This window comes from Strix aluco, chromosome 1 (assembly GCF_031877795.1).
Source record: "Strix aluco isolate bStrAlu1 chromosome 1, bStrAlu1.hap1, whole genome shotgun sequence".
Classification (NCBI taxonomy): domain Eukaryota; kingdom Metazoa; phylum Chordata; class Aves; order Strigiformes; family Strigidae; genus Strix; species Strix aluco.
Genome location: NC_133931.1, coordinates 5,201,703 through 5,223,405, shown reverse-complemented (window position 1 = coordinate 5,223,405; position 21,703 = coordinate 5,201,703). Strand labels below are relative to the sequence as shown.

The 21,703-nt window shown below is 45.0% G+C and overlaps 1 protein-coding gene across 1 annotated transcript in view; it reads right to left on the bottom strand.

The window, feature by feature from the left end:
• Positions 1 to 21,012, bottom strand: part of KCNK9 (potassium two pore domain channel subfamily K member 9) — an 86,816-nt gene extending 65,804 nt beyond the window's left edge. The window contains exon 1 of the mRNA XM_074846491.1: positions 20,427 to 21,012. Within this exon, the coding sequence (XP_074702592.1) occupies positions 20,427 to 21,012 (586 nt within the window). The remainder of the gene's footprint in view (positions 1 to 20,426) is intronic.
• Between the last annotated feature and the right edge of the window lie 691 nt (positions 21,013 to 21,703).

The window sequence follows — 21,703 nt, the reverse complement described above, 5'->3', positions numbered from 1 at the left end:
AACAGAGCCACAGCATAGAAAAGGTGAAGAAGTGCTGTTCTACCACATCCCAGACAACATCCATGCTCCTGATACATTTGGCACACTGGACCCAGGAGAGGTGCATGTCAGCATGTCCACCCTATGACAGGGGATGTGCCGTGCTCCTAACACAAGGCAGCACCGTGCCTTCCAGTTGGCTTCTCTTCAGCATGCTGAAAAGATGATGCCACATTCCAGGCAAAACCAGTCATGGGGATGGCTAAAAGTGTCTAACACATGGGGATTGTGGAGAGCGATGTGCAAAGGATCGGCCGCACTGGGGAAAAGAGCACCCTCTACGTGCAGGGCTGACAGGCCAGCAGCGTGTCTCAGCACCAGCCCAGAAGGTCCACAATCGAAAATGAGACACACTCCATCTCTGCAGAAGGTGCTAAGGCAGGTGGGATCATACAAGGGAGAGATGAAGAGCTTGGCACATGCCCTGGAGGGGGGCTGGGCGAGGGGGTGGCTTTGAGTGATGTGAAAACCTGGCTGCCAGAAGTTGGACTGAGATCCACCAACTCATTCCACACAGCTCCCCAAACAGACACACTTCCTTTTCTTAGAAGCACAGATGCCTATATATATTTAAATCACTGCTCTAGTCAGGGGTTGTACTAGCTGTAAATTTTGAAACTGGGGGGAGGGGGAAGGCACTGAAGATTCCAGTATGTAATTTTCTCTTTTTTGGCTTATTAGATTATACCCTTGTTTAAGAACTAACTGTTCTTTTACTTGGTGTCCTTTTGGCAACCATCTCTACCTAGCAATACGTGGGTGTGTGCACTCCCCCAAGTTCGCTTGTACTTGCATAGCAAGTTCAAATGAAATACAGCTCAGAAATTGTACTCCCGCAGTCCAGGAGCAGGAGTATTTAGAGCAATTAATCACTAAAATGAAGAAAAGGCAATGACTGGCACTGTAAAGGAAGAGAAAAAAAAATGTTAACTCAGAGCACTACTGAAACGTGCTCAAAATACACAATCCAGAGAGGAAGCGGCACGTCTGCCTCAGCATTACAATGACAGCAGCTGAACATCACGGCAGCTCGGAGTTGTGCTGCTCACAATCAAAATTCTTCTTCAGGGCGATGCGTCCGGGAGAGTGGATTTGGCCAGTTCCTTCTTCCCTGAGGTAATTTTGCTCTCTTCAGTCACACAAGTAATAATGACAATATTTAGTACTCCCTGAGCGGGGTTTAACCTAGAGAACAGCTCCAGGAAGGCTTGCATGGCCCTGCCCCCAGACGGAAAACAGAAGCATCAGCGTATCTGCCACACATTTGCAATAGTCGCTTCCCTTCTTAGAGGTCTGTTTCAAGACACCCAAAGCTGGAAGGTGTCCACAAATTCAGCTGAAGTCATTAAGAAGCATCTGGGCTTGGAAAATTAGGATTTCAGATTATTGATCAACAACCTGGCCTCAATGTCACAGGTCTACCATTCCTGCTCGGACATTGTCTAATCCTGCTGAGGTACGACTGTTTCCACAGCCAAATATATCCACAGGTCAGAACAGTGGGAAGAGTTTTGCAACTCTCCCACCAGAGTTTTAACCCCAAAGTTTGCTGAAAAGTGTTAAAGTGTTGGTGACCATTAAAAAGAGCTGGGCTGCTAATGAGGCTGATGCTAGGATGCTAAACCTAGTGCAGAGCGCACACAAAACCTGTAGGTTCAGGCAATACTGTGCTGGGATGTTTCAACCCTGCCCACGTTGCAGCTTGGTGAGCTGTGTGAACCTCTTATGTTGTATTAGACCATATTACAGATAGCTGTGCAGTGTAAATAGCCTGGGAACATGTGGTAGTGGCTATCTCTGGAGGCTTAAAAAATAAAATATGTAGCTTCAGACTCTTTCAGAAAGGACAGTGCATCCTGCATCCAGATCCCCACAACCATGCAAGGCATAAAGAAAGCCCTCAACCAAGTCAGGGAAGGTCAGTCAAGCTGTAACTGTTCTAAACAGCACTCACATAAGCTGTGATGTTCTACACCTGTGGGCTACCCCATTCAGGTGGGATATCCTCACCTATCTTCAAAAAAATATCAAAGGAAACCAAAGTCAACACTTCTGTTCTGAGCAGCACAGTATCTCAGGAATTTTGCCCTTCCCTATTGACTTCTCCTTTTCCCACATCTCTGAGCTCTTCATGACCACACAGTCCTGCTCCATCTTTCCCAGTTCCCGTTTCTCATCACCCACTTCCCCATCTGCAATCCCATTTGTGCCAGCTGTGACTAGCATTTTTTGGCTTCTTCAAAAAACGTCTCCAGGCATTGTTCCTCATAGCATCTTGGACACAAAAGATATCCCTGAACTAACTCACAAGGTCAGTATCTTGCTTGGGATAAATTTTTCAGCTAGTCAGTGATGGTGGCAATTGAGAGCAATTAGAAGATCATAAGTGTCATTATTCCTTCTCCTTCCATCCTACCTCCATCCACTTGTTGCACTCATTTGTGTCTTGTTTCAAAGCAACAGAAATTGGTCCAAGGCAGTGACTTACTCTTGTGTTTTACAGGTATTCATCAAGCTCCTGTGAATATCAACAGCAGTTGGTACCTCATGAGTCAGCAGGCAGAAAGAGCAGTTTTAACTTCTGTGTACAAGCAGACCAGCACCCACTGCAGCTTTCATGAATACTTCACATGGTGACTTACTTCCTCAAGGGTAACAGGAGAGGAAAATCTTCCAAGGGAAATCTGTGTGACAGGTAGCTGAAGAATTGGATTATCAGAGGACTCGGAGTTACCAGGCACCTGTACCTCTTTTTTTTTAAACTGTCCTGAAAGGTATTTTTTTCACATGTTCTTCAATAACTTCACACCCCAACCAACCTGTTTTCTAAACCCGTATTTGGCAGGTATGAGCTTACTTGGCTTGGAAACTAGCCTCCTAAGTGCAAAAGCTACTTTTGAAAATGGAGCTTTAGTTCTGTGGTCTTCTAGACACTTTTTTGAAATTACCCTGAATTTCATGCTGGTACAGAGCCCAGTGCAGCAGGGCTTGAATCCAGGGACAGGACCAATCATCATGACTGGCTCTAAGTTTCAGTGAGTGGCAAATCAGAAGAAAACCAATCCAATTGCAGATATAGCTGTGCTATTGTCACTGCCAAGTGGTGAGGCACACAATTCAGCACATAGCAATTCACCTTCCCAGGTGGGTCTTACAATCTGTGCTGAGCATTGCACCAGCAGCAACCCACTTAGGAAGGCTAAATCTAGCACAGGTATAACTTCAGTAGGTTGTGGTTTTGTAGCAGATGCACACTGGCATCTTGAAGGCTTCAGAAGATAGCCCACAGGCACAAAGGAAGGGTTGCATGTAAGGCAGACACCTCCATTGGGGTCCCCATATCTGTGGCCCCCAATCTTTTTGGAGGAACCCTCAGTGAAGCCAGATATAGTGTCTCTGCCTCAACTCTCCCATCCCACACTAAATTCTAGTCCTTTGCATCACTGCCTCCTTACCCCTTCCTGAAACTATTGTCTCCTTGTTACTTTGACGGACCAAAGCAAGGCCACTGCCCCCTGCCACTGCAACAGCCCTGGTGTTGAAGAGGTCTCACAGCTCAAGCTCAGCTGAAACGAAAGATGGGTGAGAAAGAGGTGGGACTATGTATGCAGCAAGGTAGGGTTTCTGCCTACTCACACCTAACACAACCCTGCTACTGTTGTTGTCATGGTCATGGCCACCAGTCAAGCTGCAACAGCTGGCCCCTGACTCCAATTGCTGTTGCACTGGGACCAAAGGAGAACCAGCAGCCAAAACTGCATCACCTCCACCTCCTGAGTGCTACCACCTCTCCATGAGGCCCTTGTACCCAGCATAGCCTCCAGACACCTGGAGAAGACAAGCCTGAGCCTTGTGACTATGCTCATCTACCCTCATTCCAAACACATGCTTAGTCCCTCTTACACTGACCGTTACCTCCTCTTCCCCAAACTTAGGGAACGTTCTCAACAAAGTTTCCCAAATTAATGCCTTGTAGTCTCAGTGAATTGGTATCTTCTAACAAAAATATTTTATCCCCAGACCTCCAACCAGCTCTGAAAAGGAGCTTTACCGATTTCAAAATGCACATACTGCTTTCCAGCTGGATATATAGAGCAGCTTGATGTTGGCATATGTGCTCCACCATTTTGTCCCTTGATAAAACACATATCTGGGATTTGTAAGTGGACCCAGTCATCAGTCCATTCTCCCTGCCCCCTGCCTCACTTTTTCTATTTCTTTTAATCCTCTGCTTTACTCCAACAAAGGAAGAAAATGGAAATTTTCCACTACCCCGGTGTCTTGCCCTAAGCTTGCTGCTCCCTTCCTAGGGTGATCTGCAGTAAATAAAGTTTGCACAGTGACATGAAGATTGGAGGATGCTTTGCAGCTGAATAGAGATCTTTGTTCAAGCAAAGGTTGGTCCTTCATTAGATCAGCCCACGGGTGAAATGGAAGTGTGGTGACATTAGTGAACACCCTACCAGAAGCAAAGAAGAGACTGGAGACCCACAGATGAGTCACGAAATCTGTCTGTTCCAGTGCTCTAATTACATTGCTCATCCAAGAAAAGCCTCTTTTGGAGCCATTAGGTCAGAATCTGTTCTCCCCTAGCTGTAAATCCCTCATAACTCAGTGGAGTCAATCGATTCATATTGGTGTAAGCAAAATCAAGCGCAGTGCACTTGCACAGCCTTTGATCTTTCTGTCTCTCTCTGAACACAAGCTCACAGAATGCCATTAAAGAGACAAGAAACCCAAGCCCCCAGGTCTCGCACACGCTGCAGGCACTCTGAGCAGCAAGACCGACATCAAGCACTGCAGTTGGGAGGTGAAGGAGAAGCCGGAGGAGAGACAAAAGCATTCTGTCTCCCCTTCAAGATGAAAGGCTGTGGACCTCCCAGAGGGCCTACGGACACTTGTAAAAAAGGGTTGGAGCATGTCAGATTAAAAGGTTACATACAAAAGAAAATAAATTACCTATCTGTCTATCTATCAATCTACCTTTCAGGTAATACTGTCTTTCTAATAGAAAAGCAAACACAGTGAAGAACTGCTCCTGTGGCTCTCCAGCAGACTCAGTGAGGGTGCACACCTTTTCTGAAACACAGAACTAAAACACTAGAAGACTGAAGACCACCAAAATCAGCCATTTCTGTTTCAGGAAATCACCTGAATGAAGGATTCCAAGCAGTGGTCCATTTTGTCCCAATAGATGTTTCCAGTTTCTTCCTCTTCTTCAAAGTCTTTACCAATGTGTTGTGCAGGAAAACTTGCCAGTCTCTCCTTGGCAAGTTTTCCTGTGAAAAACTCTCTCCATCCCTCCTCTGCACTGTGAATGGAAGCAAAAGTCTCTATTCAAAAGACACAGCATGTTCCCCCAATATTATGTGCATTGTATTAGGCAAACAACCAAAGAATGGCCCAAGGTCACAGGAGCATTTCCTCCTTTTAAATCTAACACAACTTCCACTGAGACAGGTGATGACACCTGTGATCTTCCGGTTGGGAAGATCACCAACCACCTGCTTAGTCCGCAGTCCTGACTCTTGCTTCCTGGATCAACAGGGACATGAACTTCTCAAAGGAAGAAGAGAAGAGGGAATGCCTTCAGCAGCCAAGAGCAGCTTAGCTTGAACAAATTCAGTAGAGAAGACCGCAAGATTAGCTTGAATATTACTGATTGTGTTGGAAGATGTGAAGAGTAAAGGAAGAAGGCCATGAGGTGTAGACTGGAAAGCATAAAGACATTCCTCCGTCTAGGATTCCCTCCAAGCAGCAGAGCAGCTGAGGAATATAAAGCTTTTAGAATGCAAAAAGCTGAAAGGCTGTCCCCTCTTGGATGTCCTGAACCTAATGTTTGTTCTTGCAAAGTCATTTTTTAAGTCAGTAAAGATGACTCAGGAAAAAAAGAGCTTTTGAGGAGTTGTTTCTAGTAACATTGTAACACCCATGAATATATATCCAAAATGTATATATATTTTTGCATTTCTTTGGTTCAGTTAATGCTATTTAGGGGGGTGGAAGGGGAAAGCCTCTTCTGTTATTTAACATGAATCTCTGTCAGGCCTTCTATCCCAGACCCTGCATTTAATATATCACCTCCAAGTTCTGAAATGAGGTCCTCCGGGTTATACATTTTCTACAGCACTGAAATGTGCACAGTATGATGGAGACAAAGACAGAGATATCTGTAATGGCTAGTGTGGAACTGTATTGATTTTGTTGGTTGTATGTTGTTTATTTACTTTTTTAAGCCCTGTTTAAGAACATTTTCTATTCCTTTCGGGCTACTGCCACATTTTCCATTTGCTACAGGAGCTAATATTGATGCTACACCATGTGTGTGTGAATTTGTTGGGTGAGTAGGAGGGGATGCTTCCTTCAAAATACAGGCTCTCCAGACCAGATTCTGCACACATTCATCTCAGTTTAAAGCCAACAAACACACCAAAACAACCAAGTTCCACAGGATTTACAGAGAGCAACTGTGATCAGAATCTGTCCCAGTCTGTCAGGATCCACCATTTTTGTCTGTTGGGAAAGACGTAGGTGGTCTCTCCCACTCCCTGTTGATGGAAGGGGGTGGGAACACAATACCACATGGGAATAAAAAAGCAGCTTTACGGTGAACTGATATATGAACAGGAATTAACAGGGTGGTGGGAAGGGAATGAATCAGCCAGTCCCAGTGAAGACAAAGAAATTTTTCAGACACTACCCTGGATCTCACCCACTCAGACACAGCATCTTTTCTTGGCCCCTGTGATACATCATCTCTTCTTCTCATAAAAACCTAGTATTGCAGTTTAAAAAAAAAAACCTATAAAAATTACCCTGCCAGGAGCAGATAAACTGATCCTACACTCAACCAGTGATGTACAGTCAGTCCATGGGTGCCAAGTCAGCCCAAGGCATCCAGAATTGTTTGTGTGTAAGTGAAGCCCAAACCAACACTGAAGTCTAGAAATTATGGAACCCAACCAAAGTTTGGGCATCTGCATTTCCAGAGTTAGGGAAGAATTTATGCAAGCTATAGAACATAAAGAAATATATGGTCATGATCCCTGAGGTTATTTCAAGAACGGCATGTATCTATCTCACTGTAATGGTAAAAGACCCAGACTTGAAGCCCATAGAGGGGGAAGCAGGTTTTGAAACACAAAAATTGAGGCTATACAAAGGCTTAGAGGGCTCTTCTGGAAAAAAGTGCATTTGGGCTTAAAATCGGTGTAGTAAATTATCTGTTCTCCCCTTGGTGCAGGCAAGTAATTCCTCTCACTTTAATGGACAATTTTATGGCTGCTAATAACATTTGTAGCTAAGATAATGACAAGGATAATCAAATCCCATGCTTGAGGGCATAAACTGATTGCTGCGGGGGTTAGCAACGAAATCACCATTGCCATATATTGCACAGGTGTATTATGGGATAGATTTCCTTCCTCCAAAGTGGAAAGGCATTGGTGTCTGCCAAGATAACAGATTGGATGATTGTCTGTGTTATGGAAATTGCTGGTTTGTATGCATGGGATTTAGGGAAAGAGGAGAAACCTCTTTGTTTCAGCGTGACAGTATTTGTAACCCAAAATGCGAAATGAGCGGGGGTTGCAAGATGCATACTGATGCCTGTTCTTGTAGAATTGTTCTCTTAAAGACAAGTTTAGCCTTGACCATAATGAAGTCCACTGCTAGATAGCAAGTGCTGCTGTACATTTAGTGCAGTATCAGAAACATCTGTAGTGTGTAATCCCAGAAGCTGAGGGCGGGAGAAATCTCAATAAACTATTTGACCTGTTTCAGGATGTTTAGATCCTCAGTCCATCACTTAGGGGTTATTCAACTCGTCAGTTCCTGTACAGCACCTGTCAGCCATCCACTCCTAGGAACACATGGCTTGGAGGGACCTCAGCAGGTAACCTAGTCCATTCAGATCTGAGGCAGGCTGAAGTATGCCAAGCCCACGTGTGTTGGACAACCATTTAACCCATTCAGATAAATATCCTACTACTGGCACTTTGGAGGTTCCTTACAGATCATGTTACAGCTGTTCACAGCTGACAATGAACCTACATCTGCTGTGTTGAAGAGTAAACCTTGGGTATTATACATGTAGAAAAAACTTATCACTGTCCTCTTTACAGCAACGTTTCACATATTTGAAGACTATTATTGTTCCTCCCTTCACGTATTTCTTTCCCAGACTAAACAATCTCTGTCCACTACACAGGTCAAGTTTTCTCTTAGCATTTTGATTTTTCTCTTTCTTTCACAAAACACTGTGTGCCCAAAACTGGACAGTTTTCAAGCTGAAGCCTTACCAATACCAAGAAAATAGAATAGCTACATTCTGTGACTTACATCCAACACTTGCCTGTTTTGAACATCTCACACCATAGACTCATATTTAGACTGCAATCCACTTTATCAGCGTGATGTTGCAGTACTTGCATCTAGTCGGTTCATATCATTTTTCTATGTGTGCATTTGATGTTTCCTTCTGCAGTGTAGTATTTTGCACTTGTCTTTATTGAATTTCATCATATTGATTTCAGACCATTTCTCCAATTTATCACAATCATTTTGTATTCTGCTCTGCCCTCTGAAGTGAGCACCCCCTCTCACAATTAATATGTGTACTGTCTGTTCTATCAGCCAAGCCATTAATGGGAAAATTGAATAATAGCAACCACAAGACAGACCCTTGTAAGACTGTACATGTTATGTCCATTCAATTTGACAGAAAACTAATCATAAATACTTTTGCATTTTTATTATCCTGTTGAGAAATTATCTGGTGGCAGATTTAGCAAGGGGCAACTGTGTTTGTATTTTCTGCCCCATTTACAACCACCTGCACGGTGTGTGTGCTTTTCACACATGCGATAAGTCTGGCCACAGTGCAACCTTTAGTCCACAGTGTGTGTGCATCCAGACCTTCCACCCACCTGTGGCAATTCAATCCAGTCTGTGTTTTTCTACCGTAATTATGAAAACTCAGGGCTATTATAATGCCACATATGGAATAAACATCATGATCTACTGCTCCCCCACTATCAGCTATCTATTGAAAAAAAACAACCCAGAGAAGTCCAATGTGAGTTACTCAAGAAAAATTTGCGTTTGTTCCAGCTTGTCCTTTGTTATCCCCTCGGTACTTTCACAGTGATTGTTCAACAGCTTGGTCAAATATCTTCCTGAGTATCAAATTTAGGTTGACTGAGCATTAACTCCCCATGTTCTCTCCTGTCCCTTTTTTAAAGATAGGCAGCATGTTTGTTTTTCCCTGCAACAGCCACTGGTAGAGCTGTTCAAACAGCAGCCATAAAAAACTGGTGACACTGCTGACAGTGAACAGTTGCTGCTTAGAGAAGAGGTTTGATTCTTATCCAGATATTCAGCTGGAGACAAAATTGTAGGATGCACTGATAATCCCTCAGGGAAGCAGGAACCTTCAGCAAAAAAGGACAAGATAAACTTACACAGATCCCAAGCAAGATCCAAGACAAACTTCAAACAGCCTGTGTGTGTACAGAACCATTAAAAATAAAGCAGGAGGAGGCCAGTCCATACCTTGCCGCAAGGCAGGACAGCATGCATAGGCCATTCTTGACAGATGCTTGTCTATCCTGTTCTTCAAGACCTAGCAAAGAAAAGCCCACGCCCTCGCCAGGCAATGTATTTCAGTGTTTCACTAGTATCATTGCTAGAAAGATTTTTTTCACTGTGGCCACTCTAATGCTTCCTTGCTGTTGTTTAACAGCTTGTGTCTTTCACTGTACCACACTCAAGCTCTTCAGTAACAGACCTTGGTTTCGATCGGATTTGAAAAGCCCCCCAGGATGCATTCTTCTCAGAGAGATCATGGAAATATTTTTTAACTGCTCATCACCCAACCTGCAGTCAGGTTTCAGCTAGTCATCCAAATCAGGACCACATATGCTCAAGAGCCAGCAACCTCCATTGTGGTACCTATCATTGGATACTCAGAGGCAAGACTGCATCCCATGCATCTACCTCTTCAGTGCCACCAGCCTTTATTGTGGCCCAACTTGAGAAAAGAAAAACCTCTTGAAACCTTTAAAAAAGAGATCTATGTCATACCAAAATGCCAGCAGCTGACCTACCTACATCATAAGGACATTGACTTCAAACATCATACAACAACAGCAATGAAGTAAGATTGAGGCTTTATGAAAAATTACCTCTGGTGCCAGTCCAACAACTCAAACCAGAGCTGAATGCAACCCACAGAGATTAAGCTATCACAAGCATAGGAGTGCTATGAAGTCTTCTAAATGAAAACATAATCGGGGGTGGGTATTTGGGAAGAAAACAAAAATGAGCCATTCTGAATCATGCCTAGTGCTTCTCAAGCATTAAAATAAACCTCTTGGATGTGCAGTACATTCATGAACTGACTTGTAACATTGCTAATTTGCCTCTGTTGGCCTACATCAGTAGGTATCAGCCAATGCTCTTTCCTCTGACTGGCAGAGTGTACTCATTAAGGCAAACACATTGCTACTAAAGTCCTAATTGTTTTGAAAAGTGCCCTTTAAATAACAGACCTTTTACTACTAGGCAGGATGTGTTTTAAGAGCAAATCATGAGCTTAAGCCTTTTCTGCCAAAAGACTGCATGATCATTTATTTGTTTGTCAGACAAAAATACCAGAAAAGAATGCAAAAACTGATAGGGCATCAGTACAGACTGAACAGCTACCATCTCCTTTCCCTTCTTGGGATGTTCATTCCCACATGAAAGAGCAAAGGAGGGGAGAAACTCTGAATGAGAGAGTTTGAGAAGATCACTGAATTGTTAATATATCAGTTGAAAGGTCAACTGAAAAATTCACATCAAATCACTGGGATTTCCAGGTGCTTCCAATGGCACAGATCCAGTGTCACTGTTTCAACTAGCAGTTCCCTAGAACTAGCTTTACCTCATTTCTAACACACTTAAGTAATATTGGGGAAAAAAAAAAAAAAAAAAAAAAAAAAGATTGCAACAATAACTCACATTTGATGTCCAGGAGCAAACAAATAGTAGATCACAGACTTTTATGCAGGATGGGGCAGAGAGATGGTCGGTAGATCCTTCAAATGTTGGGAGAGACTCTCACTCCCCAAATGTTGGTACCCAGACTTCCACATCCCAAAATATGTTTTTTTCCTCTTTGGCAGTCAAGAGCAATCCAGTTTTTTTGACAGCCTAGTATATATAACGATCCTGAATAATGCTGAAAGGGCATCCTTCTACTGTTTCTAGTCCTCAGCAGACAATACTATATGCTTTATCCTGTATGGAACTCTTCTAAAACTCCTGGTCTACCTCTGGAAGCCCAAGAAGTTCCAAAAGGTCAGAAAAACTGTGGGCGAGCACTTCAAGTCACCTCTGCAAGTATAAGGTGTTTCTCTGATGCAAGATTGTAATGGTGAGTTCAATCATCTTTACTTCATGAACAGTTTTAAAACATTTCAGATGCAGTATCTTAAACAACACAGCCTGCATGCAGAGCCTTATTATGGTCAGGGCTCCATGTCCTTCCTGCTGATGGAGTTCATTTTGTTGCAGGTCCCCTAGTTTCCAGACTAAAGTTATTCTAAGTACCAAACTGCAGATTTTTAAAAATTATGACTGCCAATAACACTATTTTCAAGGAGTGAAGTCAGACTTATTTCACCATACAGTCCAGACTATTAACAGCTAACAGCAACTGTTCATTAGTTCAAGTAATGGAGGTCTAGACCTTTGAAACAAGAGCATTTGACACCTTTTCCTACTCTGCCTAGTCCTGAAAAGTTCCAGATGGGTGTGAAATGCAGCAAAGTGACAACTCAAAACTCCAGGTGGTCACAGGTTTGTTACAACAGTTAATTTATGATACAGTTCCCACAGCAATGGCCTGTGATGGTTTAAACATAAGAGCGGAACATCCTCTCTAGAGAATATCAAAAGAAAAGAGGGTGGAAGAAATAAAATATTCCATCTGCACCCAAAACACCTCTGTAACGACTTAATGGTAGCACGCATTGGAAATTGCTGACAGTGCCAATTGTCTTGGGAGTAGATGTCTTTTATTTCTACCTTCCCTTCACTATGTCAAGAATATCCCTAAATTGGGAGTCTACGAACATTTCCTCGTAGCTAATCTCCTGCACTATACAATTAGAAAGAGCTGCTGCAGGTTTCATTCATCAATCTGTGCCCTAAAGCTCTCTGTGAAATTTTCCTGTCTGAGAAGGCTCACGCAGCTAGCAAAGGGAGTGATCCTCTTCTGTGATGGGAGAGCAATGAGACAATCAACTTCCATCAGATACCTTTTAACCCCACTACTTGCCTGCTTTTCTCTGAAGCTCTCCTTTCTTGCTGGTGCAGGGAATTTAAAGGACAATATAGTCTATTCCCTTCTAATCATCCTAATAAGTAACAAATACATGAGTCCTTAATAGAGAGATGTCTTTCACTGACATGCCCTAATCATCTCCATAATGAAAGCTGTTAAAAAGGATACTGAACCCTTTAACCAACTGATGACTGCATAAGCCTCTTGTGGCAATTGGCCAGATATTAAAAAAAAAATGGTCACTTAACTCCTCAAAAAGAAAAAAACTGCTAAGGAACTTAGGAGGTTCTTCCCTCGAAACACAAAAGAAATAAGTGTGCGCTACACTTTAAGAAGGAAAAAGGCATCTCAGTGGATCAGAAGATGTTGGATCAGAAGAGGCTGGATCAGAAGAGGTTGTTAACTGTCTGGCACCAATGAAAGAATGCAAAATTTAAAAAAAAAAAAAAACAAACACCAAAACAAATAAATGGAATAAAAAGCATCAACATTCTTCCTCAAGATTCCTCTTTGCTCAAAGTTTAAGGTATGCAGTAGGCATGTAATTTAGCCTTTCACTTTCAATTAAAAAAATTAAAATCAGTATAAATGCCAAAGTCAACATGTGCTTTAACTTCACAAACTCTGCTTACTTGATTGTTAAAAAAAATAAATATCTGAAAACTGTTATTACAGGTATTTTCCAGGAGTTGGTTTCCTATACAATATAGCTCCTTGCATTGTAGAATTCATGTCAAATAACATCCTGATCTGAAACTATTTACATTATTTACAACAGACTTTAGACCAGGCCTTAATTTCTAGGGGGTTTTTTTGCCTAATCCATAGACCCTCTCACTTTAATCAAAGAAACCACCGTAGCTAGAACACCAACAACTTCAATGTTAGTTGTAGTTAATCAAGTTACAGACACCTGGTAGGGTATAGGTAGCCTGGGGGAAGGACTCTATCCATACATTTTAACTTGAAATCAGTAGATTCCATGGACTATAATCCAGAGAAGGTAACAAATTCAAATTAATTTGCATCACGGTAATCTACACATGTAAAACTTCAGAACTAGTCCATGGCTTCACTCAAAAATATCCACAAGCCAAAAAGAGATGAATAGGCCAGCTACACACAAGCAAACAGCTGTTGCAAGTCCACAGTAACCTCTTAGTTCAACTTAGAAGCAGCAAGGACACTTACTGATTAGTTCTGCATCACCAGCAAGTGTCCTTGCTAGCATCTGTTACAGGGGAAGGGGATATTTCATGCGGCCTTTATCTGGATCCAGTCAAGGATCTTCAGTAAAATCCATAGAAACTGGGTACCTGAAAACCTGAAGGGCCTTTGACGGAAGAAATATAGTAATAACAGAGATAATTACCCAGAACTGTATACGCTCCTTCATGTAATAAAGCTCAAGGTTCTGCTATTATTGCATGTCAGAAGAGCTAAGCTGCAGGAGTTTGCTACTATCACCTTGAATCCATTATGGATCTCTGCCTTTGGTTCATCTTCACTGTTTAATCTGGTTATAAGCTAATGCCAGGTGGTCTGAAAGAGAGAGAAGTGAGCTGTTTGGCAATTAGAAATAGTTCCTAACCTGAATCTTCAGAAAGTCATTTTATCTTCTTGTCTCTAAATTGAGGGTAATTTTTACACAGAGGTGTTGTGAAGATGAATCACCTAATGTCAGTACAGCATTCTGAATATAAAGTGCTGTGTAACCCCAGCTCAAAGCCATGAGCATGGCTTTCAGCATTTATGAAGGAATATGCCCCAGCATTGAAGGAATTAAGCACCTCAGTTCAGATTGCCTTCAAGGGAAGACAACAGCATTGTGGTCCCAGACCAGCAGCGTCTGTCCCAAAACCCATGGTGTCCAACAGGCAAGCTCTCCATTAACCAGTTTTTCTTGAGATCTAGCCTCGTAGTTCTGATGCTCTTCCCAGAGAAAGCAAAGGGATTGTTATTCTTTTGAGTTGAAGCAGGCATAAACCCATAGCTAACAGCTAAACTTCTTCCATTATTCTTACTCTAGAACACCTCCTCTCCCTCCCAATTCTTCCCTGTAAATTCTGCTTGCCATCCTTGTATCAGCAGGATCATTTTCTTCTTCAGCTAACTTCTTTCCCAAAAGACTCACTGACACCTCTAACTTGTAGCCTTGTCAGTGGGTAAACACAGATATTTCTACGCTGACACTTGCAAAGGTATATAAATGGTTTTACTGCATAGAAAAATAGTCAAAGCAAAGACCATACAGTGGAGAAAATGGAATTTCAAAGATCTTTGGTGTTCTTTCTCAAGAAAAACAAGCTAGCCCAGGAACTATTAGAGCTCAAGACGTGGAAAAAGGGAGATTCAGAAAATCATAGACCATACGGCTGATAAAGACTTCCAAGAGGTCAGCCAGTCCATCTTCCTCCCCAAAGGCAAAAGCAGCTATAACTCAACCATTCCTGACAGATTTTTGTCTAAACTCTTTTAAAAATGCTCCAATGATGGAGACTCCACAATCTCCTTAGGCAATCTCTTTCAGCATGCAACCACCCTGACAGCTGGAAAGAGTTTCCTCGTGCCTAATCTAAATCTCACTTGCTTCAGTTAAAGAAAAAAGTATGAATAGTTAGGAGGAAATGAAAGAGCACCAAATCCTAAAAAACTACAAGACAGTAATTTCTCAAGCCTGGTTATGCTAAGGAAATCTGCTGACACCATCACCAGCTGAGTGGCTAGAGATTTCTCGATGCTTCCCCAAAACTGTTTTCAGACTCTTACTGGATATTGCATTTGCACTGCCAGTAAGCCATACAGTGGGAAGCTGCAGTTCAGCATCAGCCTGAGATGTATTTTTGCTTTGTTTATCAGTGATTTTTAAAAAGCTTTTGTTAATGTGCCTCTGGCAGGAATGTGAGGTATCATTGCAAAACCAGTTTTCAAGAACCAAAGAACTGTTTCTATGAACATGTGAGCAAAGTAGCCACAAAGTCCCCTCTGTGTTAGCAGATCACTATTTTGGACTTTTTTTGGGTTTGTTTTTTTTTTTTTTTGAAATCTCCATGAGACAAAGAATATAGCATGAAAAGATTTTGCAGAACATTTACGCAAGGGAGCAAAATCCTACACACAGTTCATCTTCATGTGGCTCGCTGAAGTTGACTTCCTCCTTGCCTGGGAGATACTCCCAACAGATATTCAGATCCTGATCACCCAGTATTCTCCGCTGAAGCTTCAGATGGTGTCAATGAATAGATTCATTACTCCAGTGCATCTACAAGCGTTCGTATCACCAGAAAATCTTGCTCTCTACTTTCGCCTGAGTTTATTAATAACAGACTGGCTTTAATCTACTCTGTGCTTGTTTGGTTTTTTTTTTATATGAGATATGACCTTCATGGTCCTGGCAAGTCATGAATGCAGCAGTTAATTGACCAAAGCACTGGTGTCTTTATTCTCTATCTTCCCCCTTTTGTGTCTTGTTTTCTTTTTTTCATTTTCTTTCTTTCCACTGCAAATTGTCCATCTGCCATGATTCCCTACTCAAATCTTGTCAATGGACTGCCTTTAAATATTACCATCCATTGAAAACCAAGAGCTGACTCAAAACACCAGAGAAGTTGGTCTTAAAGGAGGAGCAATACTGACAAACAAATTCACACTTGAAAACACTTAAATCTTTTTCTAACTCAAATTAGAGTTATTGCAACACTACCAGCTTGGTATTTTTATACCCATTTTACAGAAGGGTAAAGTGATACAGAGAAAGGATACAGTGACTCAACTACTATCCTGAAATGGATTTAAGCATGTGTTTGCTTAGTTCACACAGGTTCAAATGCAGGTTCAAACTCCCTGTCAGGCCACCATCTGACAGAAGTATGCCATCTCCTCATCTGGATGTAGACAGTTCCCATGTCTTTAGGTACTCAGTAGCCAAATGTCTGTCAATACGTGGATAGTCCATTCACCATTACAGGTATTGCACCACATTCTTAAAGAATAGTTTGTCTGTGTTCACCAGGAGAGTTCAGTCACTGCTTGTAGTAGGTTTGAAACTGAAAACAAAGGCCTAAAACTCGAAAAAGAGACTAGCAATTCACAACACACACTGTCTTAATTTTGCTCCCCTTACAGTCACTTCTCAGGAAAAAATAAATAAATAAAAATGCTCAATCTGTTTGTTGTTTCAGTTCATTTTAGGGTGACATAAACAGCTTTCAGTTCTTTACATTCTGCACAAGCCGCCAGAAATATTCAGTGTTTACTAGAGCTCGGTGGTGTTAAATCAAGTATGACTATCACCCTTTAAGGCCTAAATGATGGAGCGATATCCATACCAATAACACATTTTGACAGTGTTGACACCTGCTTACATAAAAGCAGTTTACTCACTCTTATAAACCTGTAGAAAATGGCATTAAAACTTATTAGGAATCCTAGGAATTACCTTTTCTTTTCAAAAGTTGGTGTTTTCATTCATCGTATCCAGCCTCTTGATGAACTCTGTGGTGTATTCTACAGCGTATCTCATAAAAGACAAGTACCTGGATGGAGAACTTGATTAAATCACTCTGTCACCATTTTGACTGCGTAACTGGAAATGTCTTTGTAACTGGAAATGGATAGGAAATTGTGCTAGCTAACTCTGAAGTGAGACCAATCACGAAATAAACTCAGCAACTAGTGAGAGCCAAGAACAGCTTATTAGATCTTTTTGATCACCTAAAAACTTCTGCAGAATCCAAACATGACCAAAACTTTGTGAAAGCTGGGTAGTTTTCTTCCGCTAATGGATTTTAGGAGCAGACTCATTGAATGTCGTAGCACCCGCGGTTGGTTTGAGGGTTTTTTTGTTGTTGTTGGGTCAGTTAAAAATAACAGAGAAAAAACCAACATTGCACCTGTGGGGTAGAAAAAAAATGTTGTGTCCCTGGTGAAAAAAAAAAAAACTGTTTCCATTTAGTGGATCAGCCCTCGCTTCTTTGTTTAGTACTCAGCCTGACAAGCGAGCAACAACCCCCTACCACCCTCTGATCAAAGCCAAATGCCACAGATTGGAGGAAATGTGGGAGTTGACCCAATCTCAGCGCTTCGGCTCGCACGGGAGGCTTTCAGTTTTCCATCCTCCCTTCCACACAGGTCTTTAGAGGTGTGTTTGCCCAGGAAGCAGCAGCCGCGGAGATGGCCCGGGTTGGGGGAGGCCAGGGCCGGCGGCGCGGCAGCAGGAGCTGTCCCTTCAGCACCACGGGCTCTGCCGGGCTACCGGTCGCCGCGGGCTCCTGGTCCGGGGCCAGCCAGAAACACCTTTGATTAAATTAAACCCACAGTAGTTTAAATCAAGGCAGTGAATTGGTAATCGCCTCAGACATGTTGCTAGCACGGCAGTATTAAGGAGAACAATTAAGTTAGACACAGATGACTCTGCTGTCATAGGCATATTGCTAGACCTTGTGGTCCGCAGATTCCTATCGCGCTTCTCCGAAGAGAAGTTTTGTGAAGACAGATGTACCACTCTAGCTTAGGCAGGGAAGGGTTTTATTCAAGTCTGTTTTAAAAGTCAGCCTGCGACGGTTCGTTGGATGCACTTTTGCAGGAGCACCAACTGACTACAGCACGTTCACTAATGCATACACCACTGCATGTGTTTCTTGAAGTCTGGGAGGTTTCAGAGGGAGAAGGAAATGTATGTGAGAGTGCACACACAGTCAGATTAAAAATAAGAACCATCACGAAAAATTAGTATGAACAGTTCGGATCGCTGCCCTGCACAAGAAACATAGAGAAGAAACCCCTTATTTCCCTGAAAACTTACACAAGAAAAGTAATTTCTTCCCTCTGTGAACCAAATTATTTTAGGATAAATAAGAAATTAAAGAAAACCCTGCCATGCTCACTTTTACAGACTACCAGTAGATCAGATAACATCACAAAGCTACTTTAGTACTGAAGAGATGATACGCAAAATAGAAGTGCGTTTGGCAAGATGCAGATAGTAACTATTAATAAACTTTTGAAAGACAGATCACATATCCTCCTGGAGCAGAGTTTCCCAAATGAACAATCATTAAAGAACGTCTGTCTTTCTGCACCATTCTTTATTATCACTCTTCCTCCCAGTGGCTCCCCGTTGCTATACACATTTTTAATTTAAACAATTCTGACACTCCAAAGCGCCTCTGCCTACAGAAATGCACGCTAGCCTCTGCACGCTGAGGTGCTCCGAGCTTCCCAAACAAATCCCAGCTCTTTGCAGGAGAAAATGCTAAAGCTTCCCAAGCAAGTTGTACGTGTTTGCAGATAAAATACAATCAAAACAGCACGCTATTGTAAAAACAGCCCTTTCTACCTGTCACCGACCGAGCTTAAGAATGCAGAAAGTATTGCAGCCACCCCTTAGGCGGGAATATAGGGCACCGTGAGTACACAGGTGTGTGCGTGGAAGCCTTGTTGTAATCCAGAGGGGCACGCCAGTCCAGTATTCACTTAGCACAAATAAATGACAAGAGACAGATCGAGGAAGAGAGAATCAGTGACCAAAGGGGAAAGGAGACTTCTGACATCGCAATGAACAGCAGGAAATCTAAGTCATCAGCCAAAGTTACATTCTACTTTATATTCTATAGCCTATTACCATCTGCATTTTATGTAAATATATCTAATAACAGAAAAGAAGAGGAAATTATCCCTTAAAAATCTTATCTTTGCAAGGGCAAATGGGCTTTACACTGTCAGATGGTCTTTCAAAGGAAATTTTTTGCTGCCCCAGGTATAATATAGTCAAATACAAACATAAGTAGACACTGATTAAAGGGCAGTGGACAGCCCGTCCTGCTGAAAACTGTCAGTATCTTCAGGTGGCAATGTGTAAATTTCTTGTAACAAGCCCTAAATGGTAAAAAGACCGAGTCCTTCTGTATTAATAAGAGAGCTAGTCTTTTGTGTCCTGTTCAATATAATGCACTATCAAACAGCCACTGAGCTAGAGAGGTCTTTTCAGATCTCCCCAGATGTTAGGGGGGAACATCTAGAAGTGCTGGGAGAAGAACGTTATCAACTGCCTCAGTAAATCCACCGTAATGAATACAAAACCGGCAAGAACAAACCTGCTCATCAAGCCAAAGCCTGAGTTGTAGCACAGTTCTGTGTGCACTCTGCAGCCTCTACTTATCGTGGTATTTATTTTTACGGCAGGGAAGCAAACTTTACGCGGAACACTCCGCTTCAGCTGCGGGAAGCGGAGAATTACAAAATGACAGCCTGTGGCCGTGTCCACTGACTGTCCCTGGACCATCCTGGGAAATGGCATGTCTGGGAAGCTGGGCGGCATGGATGTGACAGAGGGCATCGTTTTGCCTGTCCAACCGTGTGCCCAGAAAGAGGGGACGCAGACTGTGACCTGTTGGCACATGAGACACTCCGGCTGCAATAAAAACTTTGGGAACACATTGAGAATGCCCAGGAGAGGCCCAGTGGTGGGACCACGGCTATGGGAACCCCCACCACAGCCCTCGCCAACGCCAAAACAAAGTTTGCGAAAGCAGGGCTACGCTTGGCTACATCAAGGGCTTTCCCAGCTGATCCAGTTCCCATGCCCTCACCGTCTTCATCCTCATCCAACCGCCTTTTGCCTAAGTTTTCCCCGTGTCTCTTAAGCAAAGGTGCAAGAGGGAACGTGACAACAGGGCCTCCTTCTTCCTGAGGGGAACCTCAGGAGAGGGTCACTCTGCCTCGTCCCCCCTCCTCCTTGCCACCCAAGCCACAGCTCGGTGGTAGCCACACGGCCAGTGCCATTCCCCCCACCGGGCCAGCCCCACTCCTCTCCAGTCCCACCCAGGGGACGCACGCCCCGTCTCCAGGGGAAGAGGTGCGGGACACCGCCAAGTCCAACAAGTGCCGATGAAGAGCGATGAATTACATAACACAGGAGGGAAGCCAAAAAAACTCATCCGGCTCTTAACCCCTCGCAAGCCACAGCTCCCCGGCCCCTCTCCCTTTCTCCCAACCAGGGGGGCTTCTGCCCCAGCCCTGGTCCTGGCCCCAGAGGGCTTCCCCGAGGCGAGGCACTCACCGATGGTGGTGATGACCGTGATGGCAAAGTAGAAGGAGCCGGCGAATTTCCACTGGACGCCGGCCCGGTGCGGCTCGGACTGCATGATCACCAACTCCAGCTGCCGGTAGTCCTCGCTGGTGATGTTGTACTTTCCTTTGAGCCGGATCTCCTCGGCTTTGAGTTTCTCCTCCTCCCGCATCTCGTTGTCGGACTCCAGGGCATCAAAGACGGCAGCCCCGACCAGCAGGTAGGTGAACGTGCAGATGATGAGGGACAGGGTCCGCACGTTCTGCCTCTTCATGGCCGCCAGCAAGGGGCGAGTGAGGGGACCATGTCCCCCCCTGGCCGCCCGGGGATCCGACAGGCCGCAGCAGCCGCAGCAGGGGGGCAGCTGCCGGGGGGGCTGGCGGCGCCCGCCGCCGCCGCTGCCGCTGCTCCGGGGCAGCTTGTGCTGCGGCGGCGGCCGCTCTCCGCCCGCCTGCTCGGGCTCCTGGGAGGAGGAGAGGCACAGGAGGCTGCTGGAGCGCCGGGACCAGGTGCCCTGGAGCCGGGAAACTCTGCGCAGGACCTGCCCAAACCAAGCCGTCCCAGTGCGCAGGGCCATCCAGGGCACCCCCGCTCCTCCCCAGCACCGCGGCCAGGGGCAGGGGGTCCCCCCGCCGCGGGGAGGGGGCTCTGGGCGCCGCCCCGCCGAGGGGCCGGCGGCCCCGGGCCGGAGTCCTGCGGCGGGGCGGGTGGTCCCCCCGCGAAGTCGGGGCGGCGGCGCGGGGGAAGGGGCCCCCGCAGCCCGGGCGGGGCGCGGCGGGGAGGCGGAGGCCGCCGCCGCCGTCCCAAGTTTCTTCAGGCGGCGCGGCGGGGCCGGGGGGGGCCGGGCGGCGGCAGCGCGCCCATCCGCGGGAGGTGCGGGGCGGCGGGGGGGCGGCGGCGGCGGCGGGCGCCCGGGCTCCGTCCGTGGGAGGCGGCCCGCGGGGGCCCGACCCGCCCCGGCCCCGGCTGCCCTGGAGCGGAGGAGGGGGGTGGAAAGGGCCGGCCGGGCGGGTCGGGACGGGCTGGGCGCTTTTTATTCCTTCCGCCGCGGTGCGAGGCGGGCGGCGGGGAGCCGGGCTGCTGCAGGTGGCCGCGGCGCGGGCAGCGGAGCGGCGTCCGGCTCGGCGAGGGCGGCGGCGGCGGAGTCAGGCGGCGGGCGGGGAGTTGGGGGCAGCATCCCCGGGCGCGGCGGGCGGCGGGGGCGCCGGGCCGCCGGCGTGGCCCCGGCGGCGGGGAGCCAGCGCCCCGCAAGAGCCGGGGCGGGGGGC